This window comes from Takifugu rubripes, chromosome 12, assembly GCF_901000725.2.
Source record: "Takifugu rubripes chromosome 12, fTakRub1.2, whole genome shotgun sequence".
In the NCBI taxonomy this organism is placed as follows: domain Eukaryota; kingdom Metazoa; phylum Chordata; class Actinopteri; order Tetraodontiformes; family Tetraodontidae; genus Takifugu; species Takifugu rubripes.
Window position 1 is genome coordinate 11,083,943 of NC_042296.1, and position 21,013 is coordinate 11,104,955.

The 21,013-nt window shown below is 45.8% G+C and overlaps 1 protein-coding gene across 4 annotated transcripts in view; it reads right to left on the minus strand.

Annotated features, from left to right (window-relative positions):
* vps50 (VPS50 EARP/GARPII complex subunit) overlaps window positions 1-21,013 on the minus strand; it is a 48,008-nt gene that overhangs the window by 23,444 nt on the left and 3,551 nt on the right. For all 4 annotated transcript variants that reach the window (XM_003969309.3, XM_029845225.1, XM_029845224.1 and 1 more), the window contains exons 3-13: window positions 19,665-19,787; window positions 18,778-18,849; window positions 16,669-16,722; window positions 14,309-14,379; window positions 13,644-13,761; window positions 13,432-13,467; window positions 12,984-13,066; window positions 8,191-8,233; window positions 7,568-7,666; window positions 5,780-5,920; window positions 1,974-2,106 (exon numbers count right to left, since the gene is read on the minus strand). In XM_003969309.3, the coding sequence (XP_003969358.2) occupies window positions 1,974-2,106; window positions 5,780-5,920; window positions 7,568-7,666; window positions 8,191-8,233; window positions 12,984-13,066; window positions 13,432-13,467; window positions 13,644-13,761; window positions 14,309-14,379; window positions 16,669-16,722; window positions 18,778-18,849; window positions 19,665-19,787 (973 nt within the window). The remainder of the gene's footprint in view (window positions 1-1,973; window positions 2,107-5,779; window positions 5,921-7,567; window positions 7,667-8,190; window positions 8,234-12,983; window positions 13,067-13,431; window positions 13,468-13,643; window positions 13,762-14,308; window positions 14,380-16,668; window positions 16,723-18,777; window positions 18,850-19,664; window positions 19,788-21,013) is intronic.

The window sequence follows — 21,013 nt, forward strand, 5'->3', positions numbered from 1 at the left end:
AGGTGGGATCACACAATCCCTACAGAGCTGCAAATGATTGCTCATTTTCATTTACAATAGGCACCTCATTCATTAACTCAGATAAACACCGAGCCCGGCAATCACACGGAGGACGAGTCAGGCTAGAACAGGGTGGGCAACGGGGAAATGGCTTCATATATAAGTATAATGTGCGGGACTGAGCGATATCAACGGAATGTCTCCCATCCCAGAGAACCATGTTCATGACTCTGATACCAATAGTATCACAGAGTATAGACTCTGATAGTAATAAAACCACGGAGAACAGCTGGTCAATGACTCCTGTAATATACACCCTTCACAGTTCCCAGTATGTCACTGAGTCACTTTAGTGAGGTGTGAAGTCCAATTCTCACTTTGAGTGTTCAGCAATCTGTTTCCTTTTTTTAGTGCTATGAAGAGCTTCCAGCTCCGTATTGTCCTCCATGGTCCCGCACGTGCACGGTAGGAACATGTAACAGATGTACAGTCCAGCCGTGGCTACTGACCCTCACGCACACACAGGGCGACCCCCCTCTGACAGCCGTGGACGCTGATTAAAGGCGCCAGGATCCCCGCTGCAGCGACAAATCTATGTTGTCAGGCAGGTCTTTGACCCTGGCCTTTATTACTTCCTGAAGCAAGCTTTTGTTTCATCCATTGCTGAGATTAATTACTGTAACTTTGTGCTGACTGGCGCAATAGATCAAGAAGGTGGTGAGCTTAGACGCAGCAGAGAACAGTCGGTTTTCGGAGGGAATGCGGCACCATGCGAGCTCCAGCCGCTACGTTGGCTCCCAATCTGGGAACTTCCAAGGTTGTCACGGATGATGGTCACAGCATATTCCATAAAGGACACAAAGCCTGGATAGTAAGCAACTGCTGTAATGGAACACCAGTCACATATGAGAGGTAGGAAAGAGGACAAGGTCAGGGGGGTCACAGGCACCTTAACATGTGCGACAGTCCAGCAGCCAGTCAAATACTAAGGTGACAGACAGGTTAATGACACAGATCGCAGAGTGTGTCTCTTCCGGTGATTGGGAATATCATTGGAACTGAATCATTCAGAGGATTTAGCCTGTTGCTATCACTCCTAACCATCACTTTGCCCTTCATCCATTCTTCTCAGTGTTGCAGACTACAGGAAATGGAAATGCGCCACCTTTAAACATGTAATAGCTCATTTTACAGTTCAGCATTTGCGCCCCATATGTGACAAATGATATGACCAACGAGGAGGTGAAAGATGCTTTAAACCAAGTCCCAGCTTGGCAAAGAATTCCTTTCTCTGGTTGAGCTTGCTGCTTATCCCTAAAATGTTCATTGTCTTTGAAATGAAGCGTCTGAGCCTGATGTTTGCACATCTGGTTGCCTGAGGGCAGCGTGGAGAGAAGCCGTGCCACCAGGCTTTTCTTGTTGATCCAGACAGAAAGTTTATGGCTTGGACAGACATGGCGTTCGGCCGTCTCACTGTTCCTAATGGACCATGAACTCAGCAGAAATGTTCCAGTGGAGAGTTTGAGCTTTTGTACTGCAGAGTTGCAGAGAAACGTCGGTATATTTTAACGCAAAATGCTCACTTGTTTCCAGATTAAATACGTTATTTGTTGCTTAAACTGTCCGCTGCTCTTTTCCCCAAGTCTGATGACTTATAAGAGGCTAAAACAAAGGAGGAACATTCTCACCTTGGTGCGATGTCCTGTTTACATCATTGCATGTACAAAGTCACGCAATACACACACAAAAAATGCATCATTCATCACTTGTCATCTGCGCATATCCTTATCCTTGAAACCATATTCCTGGGACACATTCCGCTATGCAAATGTCACTGTGTAGGAACATCTTATGTTTATTCAATCAGGACGCTCGGTGTGATGAAGTTAGAAGTGTGCTGCTCTAGGATCAGAAAACAGCCCCCATGGTGGGGGGGAGCTCTTCACGTCACCTTGTGCCGTCGTGCCATTTACCTGGACCGGGTGAGGTTTCCATGTTGTCGTGCTCCTCGTGCCACTGCATGGTACGGTGGTAGCTCAGCATCACCTCCCACAATGCTTTGCAGAGGTCTGTCAGGCAGGGGATGTAACTGTCCAGGGTGATATGCTGCCAATGGAGAAGGGATGAAAATGAAGACACCTGCATTCTTCTCTACAGTACCCGAGTCACATGTCAAGGGACGCACAGAGGGAGGAGTAACACTTAAAGACTCATGAATAACAAAAGTGCACAAAAAGAGTCGGACAAAAATAAACCTTCCCTGCTGCAGGATTCTGGTAATTAAAGCCAGCCTACGCGAGCACTCAAGGACGCCGGCTTTAAAAATATTCTGTTTTCCCCCGATATCCTTAATGTTATGCAGGAAGTCATGAAGATTGGGGCTAAATTAAGAATGTTATCCAACAGCTATTCCAGGGAATAGCTTTGCTGAGTTAATCAGCTAAAACATGCTACAGAGGTTCTCCTGACCTCCCAAACAGCACATTCAAAGCCCTGATTGGGTTCTGGAAGCTTCAGGCTTCATGATAGATTACAACAGAGAGCAGACAATTCATTATGGTAAATCACAGCACAATAAACTGACTTCATAGGTAACTCAAACAGATTGGTTTATAATGAGGGAAAGGCATTAAAGCGGATTGAGTCAATAAATATTTTATGTTAACCCAGTAAAACAAATGGATCCCACCGTTAAGAGCCAGTTTAGGACACAGTACATACAGTATATGACAGGAACTTCCCATTTCAGTTTCTTCACCATGCATCTGCCGTACAAATACACAATCACACACACACACACAAGGTAAATATGTGTGTCGCAGTACCAACATTTATTACTGCGGTTGTTTGATTACAGATCTGATAGAAGGAGGAATATTTTCAGCCCTACTGGCCAGATTGGTAAGCTAATGAACTGCTTCTGACAAAACAAGGCTTACCGTTTGACATATCATGTTCTCCACCAACCAAGTTGGACACACAATAGCACGTTGCCAGGCAACTGATGGGACGGGAGACTAGGCGGGGCAATGGGACGTGTGTATTCGCGTGTGTGCGTTAATCCCTTCACTGAGTTTGATGAGGTAAATTATCCCGCACCACCTCAGCTATGTTAATATCTTTGGATGTGTCACATGTTATCCAAATCGTTGCACAGAAACTACGCAAGTAGAGCAATGGCAGGTGGGAGAGGGCATCCTGGAGAGCTTTGGAGGAGCGATCATTAGCATTTCTGCAGGGTCACTCATCATTAACACGCAGGCTAAGTTGTGTAATGGGGAGCCTGAAGAGCCTGGGAAGGGAAAATGCCTATTTTCTGTGAGGCTGAGGGAAAACTACAAATGAGATGAGAAGACATGTTCCAGACTTCAGGTACGCTTTGCTTCACAGTCTGAAAGAACAGAGGGCTCGTTTGGTCCAAGTCATCCTATTCTCAAACGTTGACTCTGGCCTGACGTTTCTGCCCCTTTTCCAAAACCACCATGCTGGGCCTCACCCTCAGAAGTGGATTTCAGCAGCTTCTAATTAACGGCAGCCCTGTTTAGTGCTGAATTTGGGTTGACTCCTGACAAATTTCCTCAGATTTTCAGTTTCTTGATGGTCTGTCATCCTTGTTGATGGAACTCTTGCCGCTTTGCTGGGGCACCACGGATGTTTCCAACAAGCTCTATTGAACTGGGCTCAGTCAGCGGCCGTCATAATCACAAATTACAGACCATGTTGCAAAGCAAATGCGCTTTTCTCAGGACCAAAACACATCACTCAAGTTGCTGTAAATAATGTGTTTGTTACTCATCATATCACAGAAATGCTCAAAATGTATTTTGTGTTGCTTTTTTGTCCAAAAGGCACAAGTCAGACAGTCCAATACAGTGGGTCCAAATGATGAGATGTTCATGTAAAATGAATAGGACCTTTCCCCGATCAGCCTGACCTATCAGACTGTCCCCTGAATTTTAAGCTGCAGATGTGAGCAGCAGGGTAACAGGCTCCCTTGGCTGAGGTGAGCCTTTTCTTGAACCTTCATTTAGCACTGGATCACCAGCAGAATCTTTTGCTCTTAAAACCAAAAATTGAGTCACTTATTTTCCCAGGAGGTCTGTTTAAAACTCAATTACTTTTAAACACATTTTTAAATAAATAAAGCCCCAATGTCAGGATACAGCAGTGCCAAAAGCATTCCCACAACTGTTTGAGATTTGTGTCGCATTCCAGGTCTTCTTTTGGCGTTTTAATTGCATTTACTGCCTTAAACGACAAAAGAAACAGAACAGAAGTAAACAGAACACTTGATTTCCAAATAACGATCTCAGGAGCCAGAAGTGAAATACTTTCCCCAGCAGCGGGTGGGTGTTCACGACCTCTTCACTTTGTGTGTGTCAAACTATCAATCAGGATCACGCCGCTGAAAGTTAGACACATTCCATCAATCTTGAAAGAGTGGGACGAGGACTGGAGTCACTGAAGCAACGTGGCAAAGCGGAGGATGCATCCATCAACACGTGGGCACCGGAGGACTGGAACCACTGTTGCCACAGTGACCACGCCGATTTCATACATTAAATATGGTTTTAAAAAACACATATATCCAGTTGCTGAACAAACAACTGCATCATAAACAGGCTTGCAGGCAAACAAACCTCCACAATAATTTACTCTTAAGCAAGGCACCGAACCCCTAAAAGGCCCACATGGCCCTGCAGTGAGCCAGAACCACCAGCGGCCTCCCCATGACCCGAAATGGAAATGGGTGTCTCAAAAAAAAAAGGAGAACAACATATATGTTTTCCATCCATAGTATGGATTTTTTAAAACTACCCTTGCTGCTGTTTTAATGGTGACAGACAATGGTGACAGACAATGGTGACGTTAATGATGAGATCCTGGCAGGCAGCTATAATGCAGGTTAATATTGGACCATTTGGATCTGATCCCAGCTTGAACTAAATGGATCCTCGTGCTGGAAGCCCCCAGCCTTCACAAATTGAATTTTGCTGCTTTAAGCCCACTTAACCAACTGACAGGCTGGAGGACAGGTGATACAGAGGGAAGAGGTAAAGGGCAGAGATATAAAATGAGGAATGGGTGCAGTCAAAAAAACTGATAAAGCAAGAGGAAAGCAAAGGAAAAGCGGTTGTGACAGCTGACAAATCTGAACAGACCGTAAAAAAAATAGCATCCTGTAATAAGACAGAAATAACCTTTAGTTATGTGGCTGTATATCCCCTATAGGTTGGAATCTAACAAGATCCCAGTGGAATGAGAACTCACTCCTACCGAGGCGAATTGGCCATGTTATGACTTGCTCGCTCGCTCACACACACTCACTGGCTGGCTATGCATTCGCAATTTATTTTGATGTTTTGGGCGAGTAAGATAAAGAGAGTGAGGCGACTGAAGTGTGTGATCCAGTCAGGAGGGCCGGTTCATGTAAATGCTGCTGTGAGTGTGATTAATTATTCCACTCCAACCGTGTCAGATGTGCTTTCTTTACACTTTCTCTCAATCGGCTTCTCTGCACTTTCACTCCTCTACTTTATTTCACCCCATTATGAAGAATCTGTAAAATCCCTCGCCATGAAATGAGCCATTCATGTTTGGCTACAAGGCATTAAGAAAGCCCTCTGTAGGCCCCAAAGTCCCTTTTTAAATTGTGTTTAACGTCTCATATAAAAATGCTGTTAATCTTCATGCTGGACTTAATCTCCTCTGGCTGCCCAGTTATAGACAGACAGATGGCAACAGGGAGAACCCGTCGTGCATACGGAGCACATCTTACCGTGCAAAGATCCTTGTACTGCATCTTCTGGAACTTAGTATCAGCGTTGCCGGCGCACAATTCCACATATCCCAAAACCACTTGGAATACCGTGTTGTGGATGGCCTGGGTGAAGTGCATGTGCAGCTGGTCCATAGCAGTCTGCAAACAAAGCCAAACGGGCCTTTAGGAAAAGCATCGTGTCAAAAGGGAGTTCAACGCTATCAGTCGGGATGTGTGAACTGGTGACAGCAAAGAAATTTACAGCCAAATGGGTTTTTTTAAAGGCAAAAAAAAAAACCTTTTTGTCATGTTTCAGACTGAATTATATTTGTTCCGCACAAGACCATGAAGGAAAATGAAGAATGCGGGTTTTAAAGGGAAGACAAATTTGTCTTTTTGTTCTTTATCTGTGATTCACACCTTGGAAGTAACCTCAGTCTGCTGTGCAACGTATAATTAATGAAGAGGGAACGGCAAGGAAGACACAGCAGTGATATATGCACCCGACTATCTCCAACATGTTGGCAAAAAGTAGAAATAATAGAAAGTGCAATTACATTGGATGGATCAAATGACAACATACAAGGAGCTGAGAGCTGTGGTCAGGCAGCACAATGAGCCGTTTGTGTTTCCTTTTTTATCCAGACAAGTAAAATCCACCACAGAATTTCTGCCACTTTTTACTATTTCTTCAACGACCTGAAAAATACCAAATAAATTCTAAAGCACAACAGTCATGAGGCTCAAGTGAACAACTGCGACGGCAAACAGACTCATTAGTCTGCAGCAGGAATGCAAGCGAACGGGGCCAAATGCTGGAGAGCTAAATTGGCATTTCGGAGGTGGTGAAACGACCATCCAGGGCGCCACTTTTTTACGTCTTCCTGAGCAAAACACTCACTTCTGCAAAATTCGGAATCCAATTCTTTTTTCTTTTTTTTTTAGTGAAGTGTTGAATTGGAACAGATGTTTTGCAAGTAGAAATACATTTGTTTTGTTTCATGTGATCAGTAAACTGCGAACCACAGAGGATAAAGTGGTCCAGCACACACAGCCCCCCCCCCCCGACGACTGAACCCTGGGGCCGTCGTTACTAAATGTATTCTACAAAACCTGAACAAACTCTCTTTTTGTCTCCAGATGCAGCACTTTCATCAATATTAAAAATGATCCCGTTAAGCTTTGACAGCCAGTCATTTCACGGCGCTGGAGCATAAATTACCAGTCAGACCTGTCAGAGCGGGAATATAACACATATTTCAGCGTTGATGGGGAAAATGTAGAAAGCAGAAAGCTTAAAACAGCTCGATCAGTGGCTGGTTACAGACAAACACAAAGGGGAGCGATATAAATCTGCTTTCACACGGGGGGCAGGTGTCTGGACGATGAGAAGGAAGAGAACGTGAGTAGAAGCAGCAGATCGGGGGCGGTGAGCTGCCAGACAACATGATGGAACGCACAAGTTCTCGAGGAGGAGTTACAGGAGGGGCTGTCTATATGTGTTGTTACATAAGATCCATGAATTATTTTAACATTTTTTCTATTTCAAGGAATCTGATGCTCATCGTGCAGTAAGAAAAAGCACAACGCGAGTGAACTGTAATTCCCTCCATGGTTTGTAAGTCTCGCTTCTCTGTGGATGTTCGGTTTGCTTTGTTAAAAGAATCCTTGAAGCTCTGACTTTGATGGAGGGGAACAGGGGAACAAAACAAAATGTCATATGAAGTCAGGGGCAAGAATTGGACGGTGGCGTCCAGCCCCGATTATCCATTCCCCGTGACCCTGCGGATAAGTCAAGCCACTGACCTGTGTCTTGCCCAGGAGCGTGTAGGCCAGCTGGACCTTGGTGTAGTGCGCAACATCAAAATGTTTGCAAGTCTTCGACAGGGCGACGTCCAGCTGTTCCTGGAGATGAGAAGAGTAAAAATGAGCATTCCATCTGTAGCAGAAGCTCCAAACAATGTAAAGCACCTTAAACACTGAAAACAAAGGTAAAAATCAAATAGATATATGATATATGAGCTTGCCTCTGTTGATATGTCTAGGATAGATGTGCTGGATTGTTATGTACATACTCCATTGTGCAACTGTTTACCTTTAAGATTTCAGGGGGTGCATGTGTGCACGTGCGCCACTGTAAGTAATTAATCTACTGAGGTGCAGTCGTGCAGAGAAAATTGCTTTGTATGTCATTCATCACACACCAACATTGCAATGCAGCTAAGAGATATCCAGATATTATATATGTAGCTGCTGCGCGTGCAGTAATGACTTTCTGCACGTGTCAATATTTGAGAGACTTTGGCTGAGCTCAAACTAGCACATATCAAGAGAGAAGTGCGAGTGGCTTCTGTCAGACTTTTCTGATATTGCTCTCAAACAAGAGCAAGAAAGGATTTTAAAAAAAAAAAGAAAAGGTGAACCAGTACCTCAATTTGCTCCAGAGTGTCTTGTAGTTTGGAATTTAATTCACTGTGGGGGGAGAGGATGTATATGATTAGGTCAAGAATTCTACAGCTGGTTTTAAAGTTAGCTACATTTAATAACTATAATCATTTTATGTCCGATAGATAAGAAACATGAAATGGACCAAAGATCAAAAATGCAACACATCGGTGCTGCTGCTGAGGAGAAAATGGTTTAGTTTCAGTTAGAAGGTTCTGGGTTTATTTCCAGTTAGGATGCACGTTCCTTCAATGCCCACAATATCCCGAGAAATAGTTTTCTCTCAAGAGCTGTGAAGTTGCAGCAGGAAACAGATATTTTGAATGTCCCAAGACGCCTACAATTCTCTTGCGCCCCCCTCTGCACGAGCCTCCTCTGCTGCACATGTTCCCCTGCCTCGACAGCCTCTCTCCTTCGGTCTTTTTCAGGTCAGAGCAATCTTGTGTTTTGCCTTGTGAGACCGCGTTCACCCAAGGGAAAGCGTGTCCTTTACAAATAGCTAATTAAGTGGCTTCGGCGGAGAATGAAGCGAAGGAGCCAACTGCCAAGCTGAAGCCTTTTCCAAAGCCCGCTCCCGTTGTGGATGTGTTGCACCTCCGTTAATCATCGGCGTCTGGATAAATGTCACCGACACGTGACGTGGGAGTCACTGTGGTCTCACCTGTGAAAGGGCAGCAGAGGATGTAATGGCACCAAATCATTATATGCAGAAACCCAAAGAGGCAGCCAGGCGGAATGACGAGGCAACGGTTGGAAGTTTCAGCCGATTGAAACACACACAGGTGACACGGCAAAACCACCAGAAGTTGATGCTTCTTCCCTTAAAGGTGTTTTATCACCACGGTTACGCCACTTCCTCACAATGACAGTTGAGCCAACTCCCGTCCTGAAGTGCACAATAGTTAGGTGACGACTGGCACGTGTGTGTTTGTGGTTTCCTGATAGCAGGAGCGGGATATTGAACAACAGGCTGATGCCAAGTGGCTGATAAGAGCCCCGAAATTAACAGGTGAGCAGGCGTGTTTTGGATCATGATACCAGGGAAAACACACTTTCCTGTCTTTCTGGTCCAAATTCATCTTGGCTCCACTAAATCAAAGACAGGATCAAGCTTCTGAGGCGGGAACGCTGTAAAGATCACTTCCAGCGGGGCTGTTGTCTTTGGAATATCTCTCTAAAACGTTTAAACGCACGTGTCCAAGCAGGATTTTGCGTAGCTCCAGGTACCAGATCCACTCAAAACAGCCTGCGCTTTATCAGCTGCCAGGCTGCCCGTCTTCAGGGTTTTTTTTAAGTTTGCACTGTTTACATTCACGTAGATAAGCAGGTTTTCATGCGAACCCAGTGATTTGTGAGCATCTGTGGATGTCTGGTATGTTTGTATATGCACAGATTTCCCAGACAGCCTTCTTAATTTGGCTGGATGTTGTGGGGGTCTCCAAATACCTTATGGCCTAACAGATGATTGGTGATGACGTCTGAAACTGGAACTAGCTGGCACTGGCTAAACAGGCAGCCTCCGCGGCAGAGTCGATCATTAAAGACAAAGTTAATACAAAGAGAAGAAAAATGCAATGTGAAAGGTGAATCGATCGATTCTGAATACTTCAGCCGCAAATCTCAGAAGAATATGAAGCCAGAACCTCACAGCTTTACGGTAAGTATAGGAGGAGGGGCAGAGGTCAAGACCGGTGCCTTGTTGGAGATCTGTATCAAGTACTCCCACGCTGCACTGTGATGGGCCTACAGAGCCTCAGACAACCAACCCAACATCCCACAAGGTGTGAAAACACAGCCAGGCAGAAAGAAAGTCACTGTGATGTTCAGGTGGCACCAGACAGCATCACAACAGGACAGAATCTAACATGTCCTTGACAGATACACACCTAATACACATATCTAAAACTATATCGGGCGATAGCACAGCTGGAACTAAAGCTGCAAGTCAAGAATTTGTAGTAAACAAGTGCGGACTTGAACACACACAAGGACGCGGAGCAGTTCTTGATAAATTGGAACAGCCGCGGACTTGAGGACACCACAAGCTCATCTCGTCTGTGCTATACTGTGAAAATAGCCACGGTGAAATGCATTGTGGGATACCTAGCCGTGCTAAGTCCACACCAGCCTACTCCGATGCATATTTGGCAAAACTACCCCCATTTGTCCAGAACCTCAGCCAAGACAGACACATCTAAAAATTGAAATTCTGTGGGAAACACAGATCCGCCTAAACCTCCCAGTAGTGCCGACTGCTTATGAAACCGCCCCGATTCAATGGTGACGCTCTGTTGAGATCTGCATAAATAAATGAGTCCCAAAGAAAAGGGGCTTTTTCAGACTCACTATTTCCATCTGAGTTACTCAAGCCCAGATCATTCTGGAGACTTCAGGCACAGATAATAGAGGAGACGCTGAGTTGACAATGTTCCAATGGAAAGTTGTGCAAAAGTGTGTGTGGGTGTGTGTGTGTGTGTGAGAGAGAGAGAGAGACATTCAAACACAGAGAGAGAGAAGTTAATACAATAACTTGGTGACTTTACTACTCAGCATATGACAAAATAATGATCAATGGCTGGTAAATGACCTTTATTAGTGCTTAATGTCATCGCTAGCCACCCTTCCCTAATTAAACTGGCAGGTAATCATTTCAAAAGCGAGGATCAAATGTTTGGTGCATTTAAAAAGATCTTTTTGATCAACTTCTTTTAAGCTGGGTAAAACCAGGGCTTCTGACTGGGGCCGCCATCTAATCCTGTCCTTGTGTTTATTACACGTTCTGCCGTCCACTGAGTGTTCATATGTGTGCAGATGCAGCTCCTCCCCACGTACTGGCATCCCTCCACCATCAGACAGAATGCATGAATAACAAATGAACCTCTAATTAACGGCGTGTTTCCTGCAGGGAACGCGTGGCTTTAAATTACGTTACGTGGAAATTAAGGTGGGTTTTTTTCCTCCACCAAGTTTTCAATTATCCCTGGTGCTGCGTATCCACTGGGCCTCGAGGTTACTTCCTCCAGAACGACTGCTGACTTGGAAAAGAGGAAGGAAATGTTTGGATGGGGGGGGGATCTCTGCGGTCAAGTTAGCCGCCAAAGTTTGCTGAGCTACAATTCATGTGAAACTTGTTACCGGTCAGGGAAATAAATGGTGTAATCATGTTTTCTCCTTCCACTCTCTGCGTATCTATAACCAACTTCCAGCGGAAAATTCAGTTTGAAATTGATAATTACAATATTTCCTCAACTTTGTCGTGAAGGTCAACGTGAGATGTATTGCGGTGCTTTAGGCTTCGATGGCGTGAGTGTTGACTCAGCGCCACCACGAAATAAGCCACCGTAGAAACGAAAACCCAGGAAGGAAGGAGGGCACCGTGGTGATGAATAAATCATAGAGTGCTGGGTTGTTTACAGTGCCGTGTGGGGTAACCGCCACAAAACTGTGCACCAGAGAGGCAGGAATTATTCAGGAGCCCTCTGGCCTTCTCCCCACTCACTGTTGCTCATCACAATACAGCCAATCACCTAGTTCCTGAAGCGGATTACAAAAATGAAATAAAAAATAGCAATAACACAGCAATGTAGCGGAGCGGAAGACTGAGAGGAAGCAGAGTGCACGACGCTGATGTCACAGCACAGAAGCAGCAGTGTGAACACAAGGTTTTAAGGGTGTTCAAGTAGCAAATTCCCTGAGCTGGATAACTGGGTATTAAAGTTGATATTCAATGAACATTGCTGATGGGTGCCTGTGTGTGTGGGGGGGGGGACCACATGGAGAAAATGAAGTGAGATTGTTCACAGGGGCTGTTACATTATGTTCACAGGGATACAGTATTGACCAGAAAAGAACTGGGGAGACAGACAAAGGACGGGCAGGACACTGAGCAATTTGGGGGCAAATTAATGGCTTCAAGGTCCAATCAAAGCGGAGCCGACCGCCGAAAGCTGTAGGAGGGTAATTCTGTGGTTCGATCCGAGCACGTCCAGACGGGGACACAATGATGACAGCGGGCCTGGCAGCCGTTTGATCAATGCGCCATTTCAACTGCACCCTTGAAACAAACGCATTAGCATGTCGTGGGGCACAGACGCACGGCTGAAAGGGCCAATCGATTTCCACGCAGATTTGAGCGCGCGTTCTGACCACGTGTGACTATGGCGACGCCGAGCATGAAAGACCACGCACATCAAAGTGCCCCCGTTTATGACGAGCCCATTCACACGGTCTGGCTGAAATGGGTCGATATTGGCATCACTGTCCCGGCGAATTCCGGGAGAATTCATGGAGCCTCGGCAGGGCCGTTCAAATCCGTTCATGCTGAATGAATGAACGAAAAGCAGGGAGAAAATACAAGCGATATCCACATAAATGAAGCACCTGTGGGTGCGTGTGGGCACAACAAGCCCTTGAGCATCATTTTACCATTTTAATCTCCTTCTTCCAGGAGTCTTGCAGTCGATTTGGCAACACTACAGCTGACATTTCCCACCAGGTTCACTGTGCTTCACTCATGCTGCTGTGGCTGATTAGAATAAATTACACTAATTCCAACGTTACTGCGACACCAGCAACATTGTCACCGCACGTTGAATCAACCGTGAGCCGCTTGTATCTCACGTTTGAGCCGTCACGGTCGCTTTTGTCATTGATATTTGAATTCACTGAGCGACATTGAGAAAAGCAAGGATAGATAAGAAGCTGCGACCTGGTTTTGGCAATGACCGTCGAAAAGGAAAGGTCCAAAACATGTCGGAGGGTCTAGTTTCTAGGCTACCTGATGCAGCTGTAGTGTTTGAACGTGCTGGCAGCCTTCTGACACTCCAGGCAGAGTTGAATGGCACCTGGATAGTCTTCTTCCTACGGGGAAAATAAACAGTGAAAATGAGGCTGAGAATACAGAATCACATGTTTGGACAGGACTTCTTTAGTGCTTCCATTTTGCCCCTGAAAATGGAAGCGCGTGAAATTAAAATTACAATAATTTCAATGCATTTTATTTAGAGAACAGAATAGATGCACTTTATTAGGTGCCTTTCAAGGCTGTCAAGGTCACCATACAGAAAGAGGCGGTAAACTATACAAAAAGAACTTAGCAACCCTCATAATCAAATGGATTTCATGTGTTAGGGTTGACCTTCTGAGAAGAATTTTGCCTGTTTAATGCAAGTCTGCTGCCGACGCTCGGCGTGTGCGTTGTGTGTGGGCGGCGTAGATTACAATACCTCGAGCATCTCGCTGAGCCGAACATCTGTTCTTTGCTGTGAAGGAAAGTAGAACAATCGTCAACTCGTGAGAACAATAAACTCTAGCGTTGCAGTGGATGATGGTTCAGCCTGTACAGGGGTGGTGCTCATGAGGTCACGACGGCACTTATTCAGTCCTTGTTGACCCCGTGGGGGTCATTTCAACAGTCAAGTGTTGAATGGGATTTTACCAAAGTCTTGATGGTCCTCAGCGACTTGAGAAGACCCGTAAGCAGATGCCGCCTCCTCTGATTGGCCAGCAGACCTAAACTGGCTCCCGTGAAGCCCTCCTTGGCCACGCCCAGTTGCCTTCAGAGAGAAGAGGAGCGGCACAGATTAGCACAGCGTCGCTGGGTGAAGCCAAAGGAAAGGGAACAGTGTGGTAATGGTCTGCGAGTGAGGTGAGAGGAAACGTGCAAAACGTAACAGTGATATGACGGAAGATCAGGGGATCGAACATGTTTTAAACAGAAGATTTATTACAGAATCCATCTTCAGCTACTTCAGCTGTTGTTTGTCCAGGTAGTGGTCAGATTTCCCTGCTATTCTGTGACAGTCTGAATGTATTTGTGCTTCATTATTGCACTGATGTGGAGGCAGTGACGTCAAATGCCTAAATACTCCTGGCTCCAAGCTAAAAATGTGCATCCGTTTCTAAAATAGACGATTTTTTTTATTTTTTTAAAGTAAAATAACTGTTTTTAGCAACACAATATCAAGCCAACCGCTTCATCCAGAACAATGACTCTATTTCAGGGTTAGTGAAATCGCAGCCATGACAACAGTGATAAGGGTGCAGATGCTATTTCAGATTTTTGGCTGATTTTGTTGATCTTAGACAGGAGAGCATATTTACCTTCTTGCATTAGTGCAAATAACCGCCGCCAACTGGAGGTTGGTCTGCAATGCCGTCACACGCTCCAGCTCCTGTCAACAAGGGAAAATGTCAAAGAGTCAACAGAGCATCTATTCGTATTCAAATACTCTTTAAGCAATGACACTGTCATTTATTAGAAATTACTAGTTTGTTTCAGGAGCAGAGATACTAAAAGCTCCTGATCCCAAAGACACTCTTCAGCTGTGAGAGAGTGCTGTAATTTAGAGGTAATGACCACCTGACCGAAGAACAGCAACAATGTCATCAAGGCATGAATCCTCGGTGTTATTTTCAGCATACACTGAAAAAAATGAGACAAAACAAAACCCATCCACTGGTCCTTGTTGGTGTCAGATCAGTGGTCTGTATGCTGCTATGCTATGCTAGCATGGTTCTGCGCTGTTTGAACACACACATCAGAGCTATCGATCAACTCTGTCAGCCCTTTCTCCATCCATCTGGCGTGTAAACTGGGGGGACATTTCAGACAGAGCTAAGCAGCAGTGTTTCCATACTCATGAGCAAGCTGTCAATGTCAACCTCTCGTGAAATGTCTGTGAGACCACGGCATTTGGGATAAATCACCACAAGAAACGGGAAACACTAACAGTCACAGTCCAGTTTAAGGGCATGCATGATTTATTAGTGCATTCATTAATGCATTAAATTAAATCAAACATTTGTCTTCGTTGGACTGACTGTTATTAGAAATTGGATTCTGACAAGTTTAATTCCTCAAGTCCAGATTTTCAGTGAGCGTTTGCGGGGGTCACAAAACGAAACCCAAAAATATGGAGAGCTGAAGAATATGGACTGAAAAATGGTAATAAACAATTCCAAAGCAATCTACCAGGAGGGCAGTGGCCACTGTGTAACCCTCCTCTGGCTCCCTACAAGTGCAAAGCCAGGCTAAAGGTCACTAGGGGGCAGTGTGGAGAGGCGGCCGCCAGCATGAGAAAGGTTAGTCACAGAGATGTGAATCACCTCAGATGCTCGCCGGGTCATCCTGTCAAGCTCTGGGGCATGGGAGTACATGGCTGCACGATTTGTGCGCCCGCCCGTGTGTCACACAATCTAAAGCAGATTGGAGTCAGAGAAAATCGGAATTTTGCTGGGAGGCTCTGTCTGTGACTGTTTTAAGAATATCGCACACATAAAGAAAATGGAGAAACTGGGTATGGGGGGGGGGGGTATAGCGTCATAAAATAGTTCAAGGCAAGAGTATCGAGTGGATTTCAACATGTAGTCCTGGAAAACCTGTTAAACTACAGTACTTCTGGCATTAAAGCCGTGAAAGTCGAAACCGAAGCGCCCCCTGGAAGCCCTCGGGGGCACGCCGAGACAAAGTAAATGTGACGCTGCAGAGGGTCAATGGAAATGCCCCCTAAATCCCTGGCAAGGTCTACTAATAAGCTCTGCTGTCACTTTGCTTGAGCTGAGTCACGGAGGGTCGCGGGAACAATGACGAGATTATAATTCAGCGAATGACCTTCGGGCGGTCTCACATTTATGGTGATGGCGGCTCAATTTCAACGCACACTAAATCTGTTAAAGCCGTCGTTCATCTGGTTTATCTTGGTGGGATTAAGGCTCGACTGGCTCCGGGAGTGACACACGTAATGAGACGTGTTTGTTTGCTCTGTCCAACAAGTCAAAAGAGCAACGAGCCAACCCTCACGCTGAGGACTTTTATCACCGGGCGCCACTGGACGGAGCCTCAGATCAGCAATCAAATATAGACAGAAGTGCTCTTCTATTTATACCATTTGTAAAGACATAAATGAGCACTTGCGAGATGTTTTTGAAGGGTCTTAATGGCTGATGGCTCGCCAAGTGAGGCATATTTCATTCCGGTATTACAATACAGGCTTCCATCAGTCATCTCCAGGAGTGCTTCACTGGACCCGTCCTGATTATTAAGCAGATTTAGACGTCTCCTTTTAGTGTGAATGGCAACACCTCCAGCATCTAATGGGAGAGTGCCACCAAAGAAAAGAAGCAAACAATAACTATGGACACGAAGGCTCCTGTTTTTTTTTTTTCAAATGTTCCTGCAGTAATTTAAAAACAGCTGAAAAAGTAGCTTCTTTACACTTTATTACATATCACAAAGCCACCAAAGAAGGGGTTTAATGGCCTGCCAGGATCGGGATGAAATTGTGATTGTTTTACCTAAAAGCAATCTGTGTTATCCCCCCGGGGGTTAGAGGCATGACAACACCACAAGCGATACATTTATCACAAAGGAAAACCGATCGGAATTCCATGCGTTATAAAATCAGAAGGAATTGTGAGCGGCGGAGCCCAGGAAAGGCGGAAGCAGGTGGTTATAAGCCTACCTTGACGTAAGCGGGCTGTTTCTCCAAGATGAGATCGGCAACCTTTTTAGAAACCTGCAAAGAAAAAAGGAAAACAAATCACTCCAAATAGCTTCCTGGTGATCTTACAGCTGAAGCCAAAGCAAGAGTAACCATCAATGACCAGCTTATTGGTCTTTACTCGGCTGAACGAGGCGTCACGTGCGCTTTATTCTCCCCACCAAGCTGCGGTGAAAAGACAGCACGGTTTCTGCGAATGCGATTTTTGAAGAAATAAAACCGAGAAAAGTCACAGCTGCGACATCGACTGATGAACAAGGATAATGTATTCCAGAAAAGAATGAAGGCTACAAAGGCAATCATACCCTGATTGCGCGTTCCTGATCCTAATTCCATAATTACAGCAAGCGTTCCGAAGGCCTTGTCGAAACACTCCAACGCCGATTTAACCGTTGGGGTCACCTGCTGCTTCAACACGTGGATAGAGTAAATCATCTGGAAGGACCTCCTGCGGACCAAGCGCTCCCTTTCTACTCAGCCACAACTTCCCAAACTCAGCAGGGAATCTCACATCCGTTTGTATTCCTGCACGACCACCAGCGGGAACGCTCGTTTAACATTTTCTGTGCGTGTGCAAGGACCGGGGTACTTTAAGTATGCATGTGAAGACTGAACAGATGGCAAAAGCAGACATCAGGAACACAGGCATTACTTTTAGAACCAATGTCTATGATTTTAAAGTCAAATATTGGGTCTCTCTAGATTTTAGATGATGAGATGTGCTACATGAGTACAAGGAAGGAATCCATAAAGAAGGAAAAGGAGACACAACGTCTGCCTTTTATACCCTATCACGACTGGAAATCACAGAAATGCCCGCTTTTCTGCCGCTTCTGATGCTTTATTTAACTTAAAATGCAGCATTTATGTGGAACCAGGCAAACCGAGGCCATACAAAAAGTCCAAGAACCTCCAGCTGACATGGACCACTGCAGGCTGCACATGGATAATAGGATTTAGAGAGAGAGACTGTGTCGCTCAAAATTCCGCCACGCTAATAACAGATGCAGATGTGCGTTGCCATGGTGATCTGCCTGTACGAGCAGGTGTCTGGACCTTTCCTGTAAACGGCAGCACCTTCAAGGGTTTAGCCCGTAGAACTGCTTTAATCAACGAGGAAATATGAAAGATCGGAGCAAAAGAATGGGCATCAAAGGCGAACGCGTGTGGAAGGCGTGTTGCAGCGTGCAGCTGTTCCCAGAGTCTCCCTGCGGAAGTCAGAACTGGACCGGCAGCAAACAGAGACGGAGAGCGGGACAACATCGCAGCAGGAGCAAAAGAACAGAGGTAAACAGAGGGTCAAGTACGTGCAGAGCACAAACCGTGGTAATTATTACCACTTTGATCTCTCTCACACACACACACACACACACCCAAGACCACAAATCTAACAGTATCTATCTAACAGTAACCAACTGACTGTGTGTGTGTGTGTGTGTGTGTGTGTGTGTGTGTGTGTGTGTGTGTGTGTGTGTGTGTAACAGGCCACATAAACACCACAGCAGCAGTAAGCTACAGCGAAGCTTCATACTAATTAGGCTACCTTACTGGTAAATGCCTTTAAGCATTTTAAACAGCATCTTTAAGGCAGAGGTCGACCTCTGTCGATGTACTGACAACTATTTAATGTAAATCGACAGCTCTGTGGCCGAGGGTACGTGTCAGAACACACATGGGGCAGGTGTGACAGGATGAGAGGGAAACAGATGGGGCAACGTCCAGAAATAAAATAATAAAAATCAAACCGCAGGAATGGGGAGAAGGGAACAGGTGGGTGCAGAGGCTTGTGAAAAAAGAAGGTAAAAGAAGAAAATATGGAGGGGGAAAAGAAATGCCCTCTGTTCTATAAATACACACTGTTGACAGGCCACAATCTGACTGACAGGACAACAGCAGACGGTGAATAAAGCCTTCTTCCCTGGGCTATAGGAGGAAATCACAGACGCTGGCGTCAGGCAACGCCGTCATCAGACAGCCGTCTGTGTGTGTGTGTGTGTGTGTGTGTGTGTGTGTGTGTGTGTGTGTGTGTGTGTGTGTGTGTGTGTGTGTGAGACATAGGGAGATACTTACTGCTGCCTGTTGCCTCTTTAGCTTGTCTCTGTATTCTTCTAACTCCTGCAGGTTCAGCTCAGGTGGGAGTTTCTATAAACACACACAAGCGTGCACACACACACACACACAAACACACACCTTGTTTATAATGCAGCCTCCCACACAGATGACAGCACCTGAAACACTCGTCTACATCCACAAACAGGCCATGAAAAGTCTCCCGTAACGCTGTGGATTTCTTCACCACATGAGCTTCAACATAATGAAAAAAACACACAAACAAACAAACAAAAAATCAGTGCTGGTGTGTGAGGATACGTCTGCCACCCCAGTTTGAGTAAATGATACAAAGATGAGCGTTCCCAAATGTCCGGCTGTAGCTCTTCCAGCTTTCAAAAAGACAAAAATACCTTCCACCAGATCACAAGACTGATTAGTGCCGAAGTAAGATGTTATTTGGTAAACAGCAAACAAATTCTAAAAGGGAAGGATGATATTAAATCTGTGGCCTGAAGGATGATGGGTAATTAGTTTCCCCTTCACTGAAAGTCTCATTTCAGATGGTGCAGCAATACCAAGATAAATCTAATGAGATTTCACACCTTTCCTCTGTTGAGTGGATTCAATCCATCAATCCGGGTGTCGGCGGGCGTGCCGGCGTCCCAGCAGAGGGGCTCAGGTGAGACAGAGCTTTCACGCTGCCAGTCAGACGGGCTCTAGGGCGCCACCAGCCACTTAGTCTTGCATTAAAAATGCATTATTTCTGCTATCAGATCTGAAGACGCGGTGCGGTTGCCGCGGTGATGCGCTCGCGGAGTGGGCGTGGGAACGCCGGAGCAAGTCATCGTTTTACGATTGAGCGGCGCCGCTCGGTCAATAAGGTATTTACGCGGGGAGCGGCTGACCTCCAGTTCGTGCTGCACCATGTCGAAGGCGTCGTTGGAAAAGTAGACCTCCTCGATGCTGTCGATGATCTCCTGCTCCGCCTGCGGGTCGATGGGCTGCTCCCTCAGCTCCCGTAACTCCTCCTGCGAGGGGGCAAGCGTATCCGTGAGCAGGCCAACGGGAATGAAGATGGACAACAACAAACAGCTCGGGAGCACTGGGACGCAGGGTAATAGAAAACATAAAAGAAAATCCCTATTTTCCAAGCAATAAAACAAGAAGCATGACCCTGTTATGAAAATAAATGACAAAAGGGATGCGGCAAACGCAGAAATAAATGGAGAGAAAGGGAAAGAATAAAGGCCAGGAATGATAGAATTAGAGGAAGAGGTAGTAGAGAAAAGTTAAAGGGCAAGGCCAAGGGCGTGGGCTGTAGGCGGGGATGGGGGGGGGGGCAGAATAACATTGAGTGAGGGCAAAAGAAATGGAGAAGAAACAACAGTTTGGAAGGAGATTTCAGCTTGTTTCGTCGGTGTCACGGGGGGGCGAAGTGGTCTTTGGAGGAAAGATGAGAGGAAGACTGAAGCGCCACAGAGGTTTCCCTTCAGAGCATCTCTGAGAAACATCAGAGCCTCATCGATTAACATGCTGAGCATCAGTGGAAGCTTAATGCTGCTGGGAGTCTTTTAGATGGAGCGTTTTGAACCCGCGTTCCTAATGAGCCCAGATGATGTCAAAGGCAAAGCAGCCACACAGTGCTCGAGCTTCATTGTGGGGTCACACTTGATGAATATAAAAGAAGCCGGCGTCAGCGAGGACCCACAGTGTTCGCAGTTCTTCAGCTGACAACAGAGCGGGAGAAGCGAGGAGGACACGCGTGGAGAACCGGCACGTGTGACTTGGGATGGCCTCACACGTATCATGTGGCAGAATCAGGCTGACGCAATATTGCCTACAAACAATATGACCTGGCTTCGTTGATATTGAAATGTTTTCTTCAGGTCCTTCCTCCTGTTTAGGTTGCGGGTTTAAGGTAATGCTGAGTCTCCCAACTTCATGGTGAGGGATTAACAGACTGAGGCGTCAGCACATTAAAGCCTAATGGCGCCAAAAATAGACAGCAGGCTTGGGAAGGTGGCGATCAAGGAATTATGGGATGAACGTGGACCTGTAATGCATGCTTCATTAAAGAACGGTGTGCAAATCCCTACTTGAGACCATCTAAGCCTCCATCAGATAAAAGACACCGATCCAGGAAACCTTGTTACACACCTGCCTGACCGCAAACACATTCCCAGCTACTATCAGCAAACAGCTCGGCGAGAGGATCCGGCGCGTCAGCCATCCATGCAACCGAATCTGAGGAGAG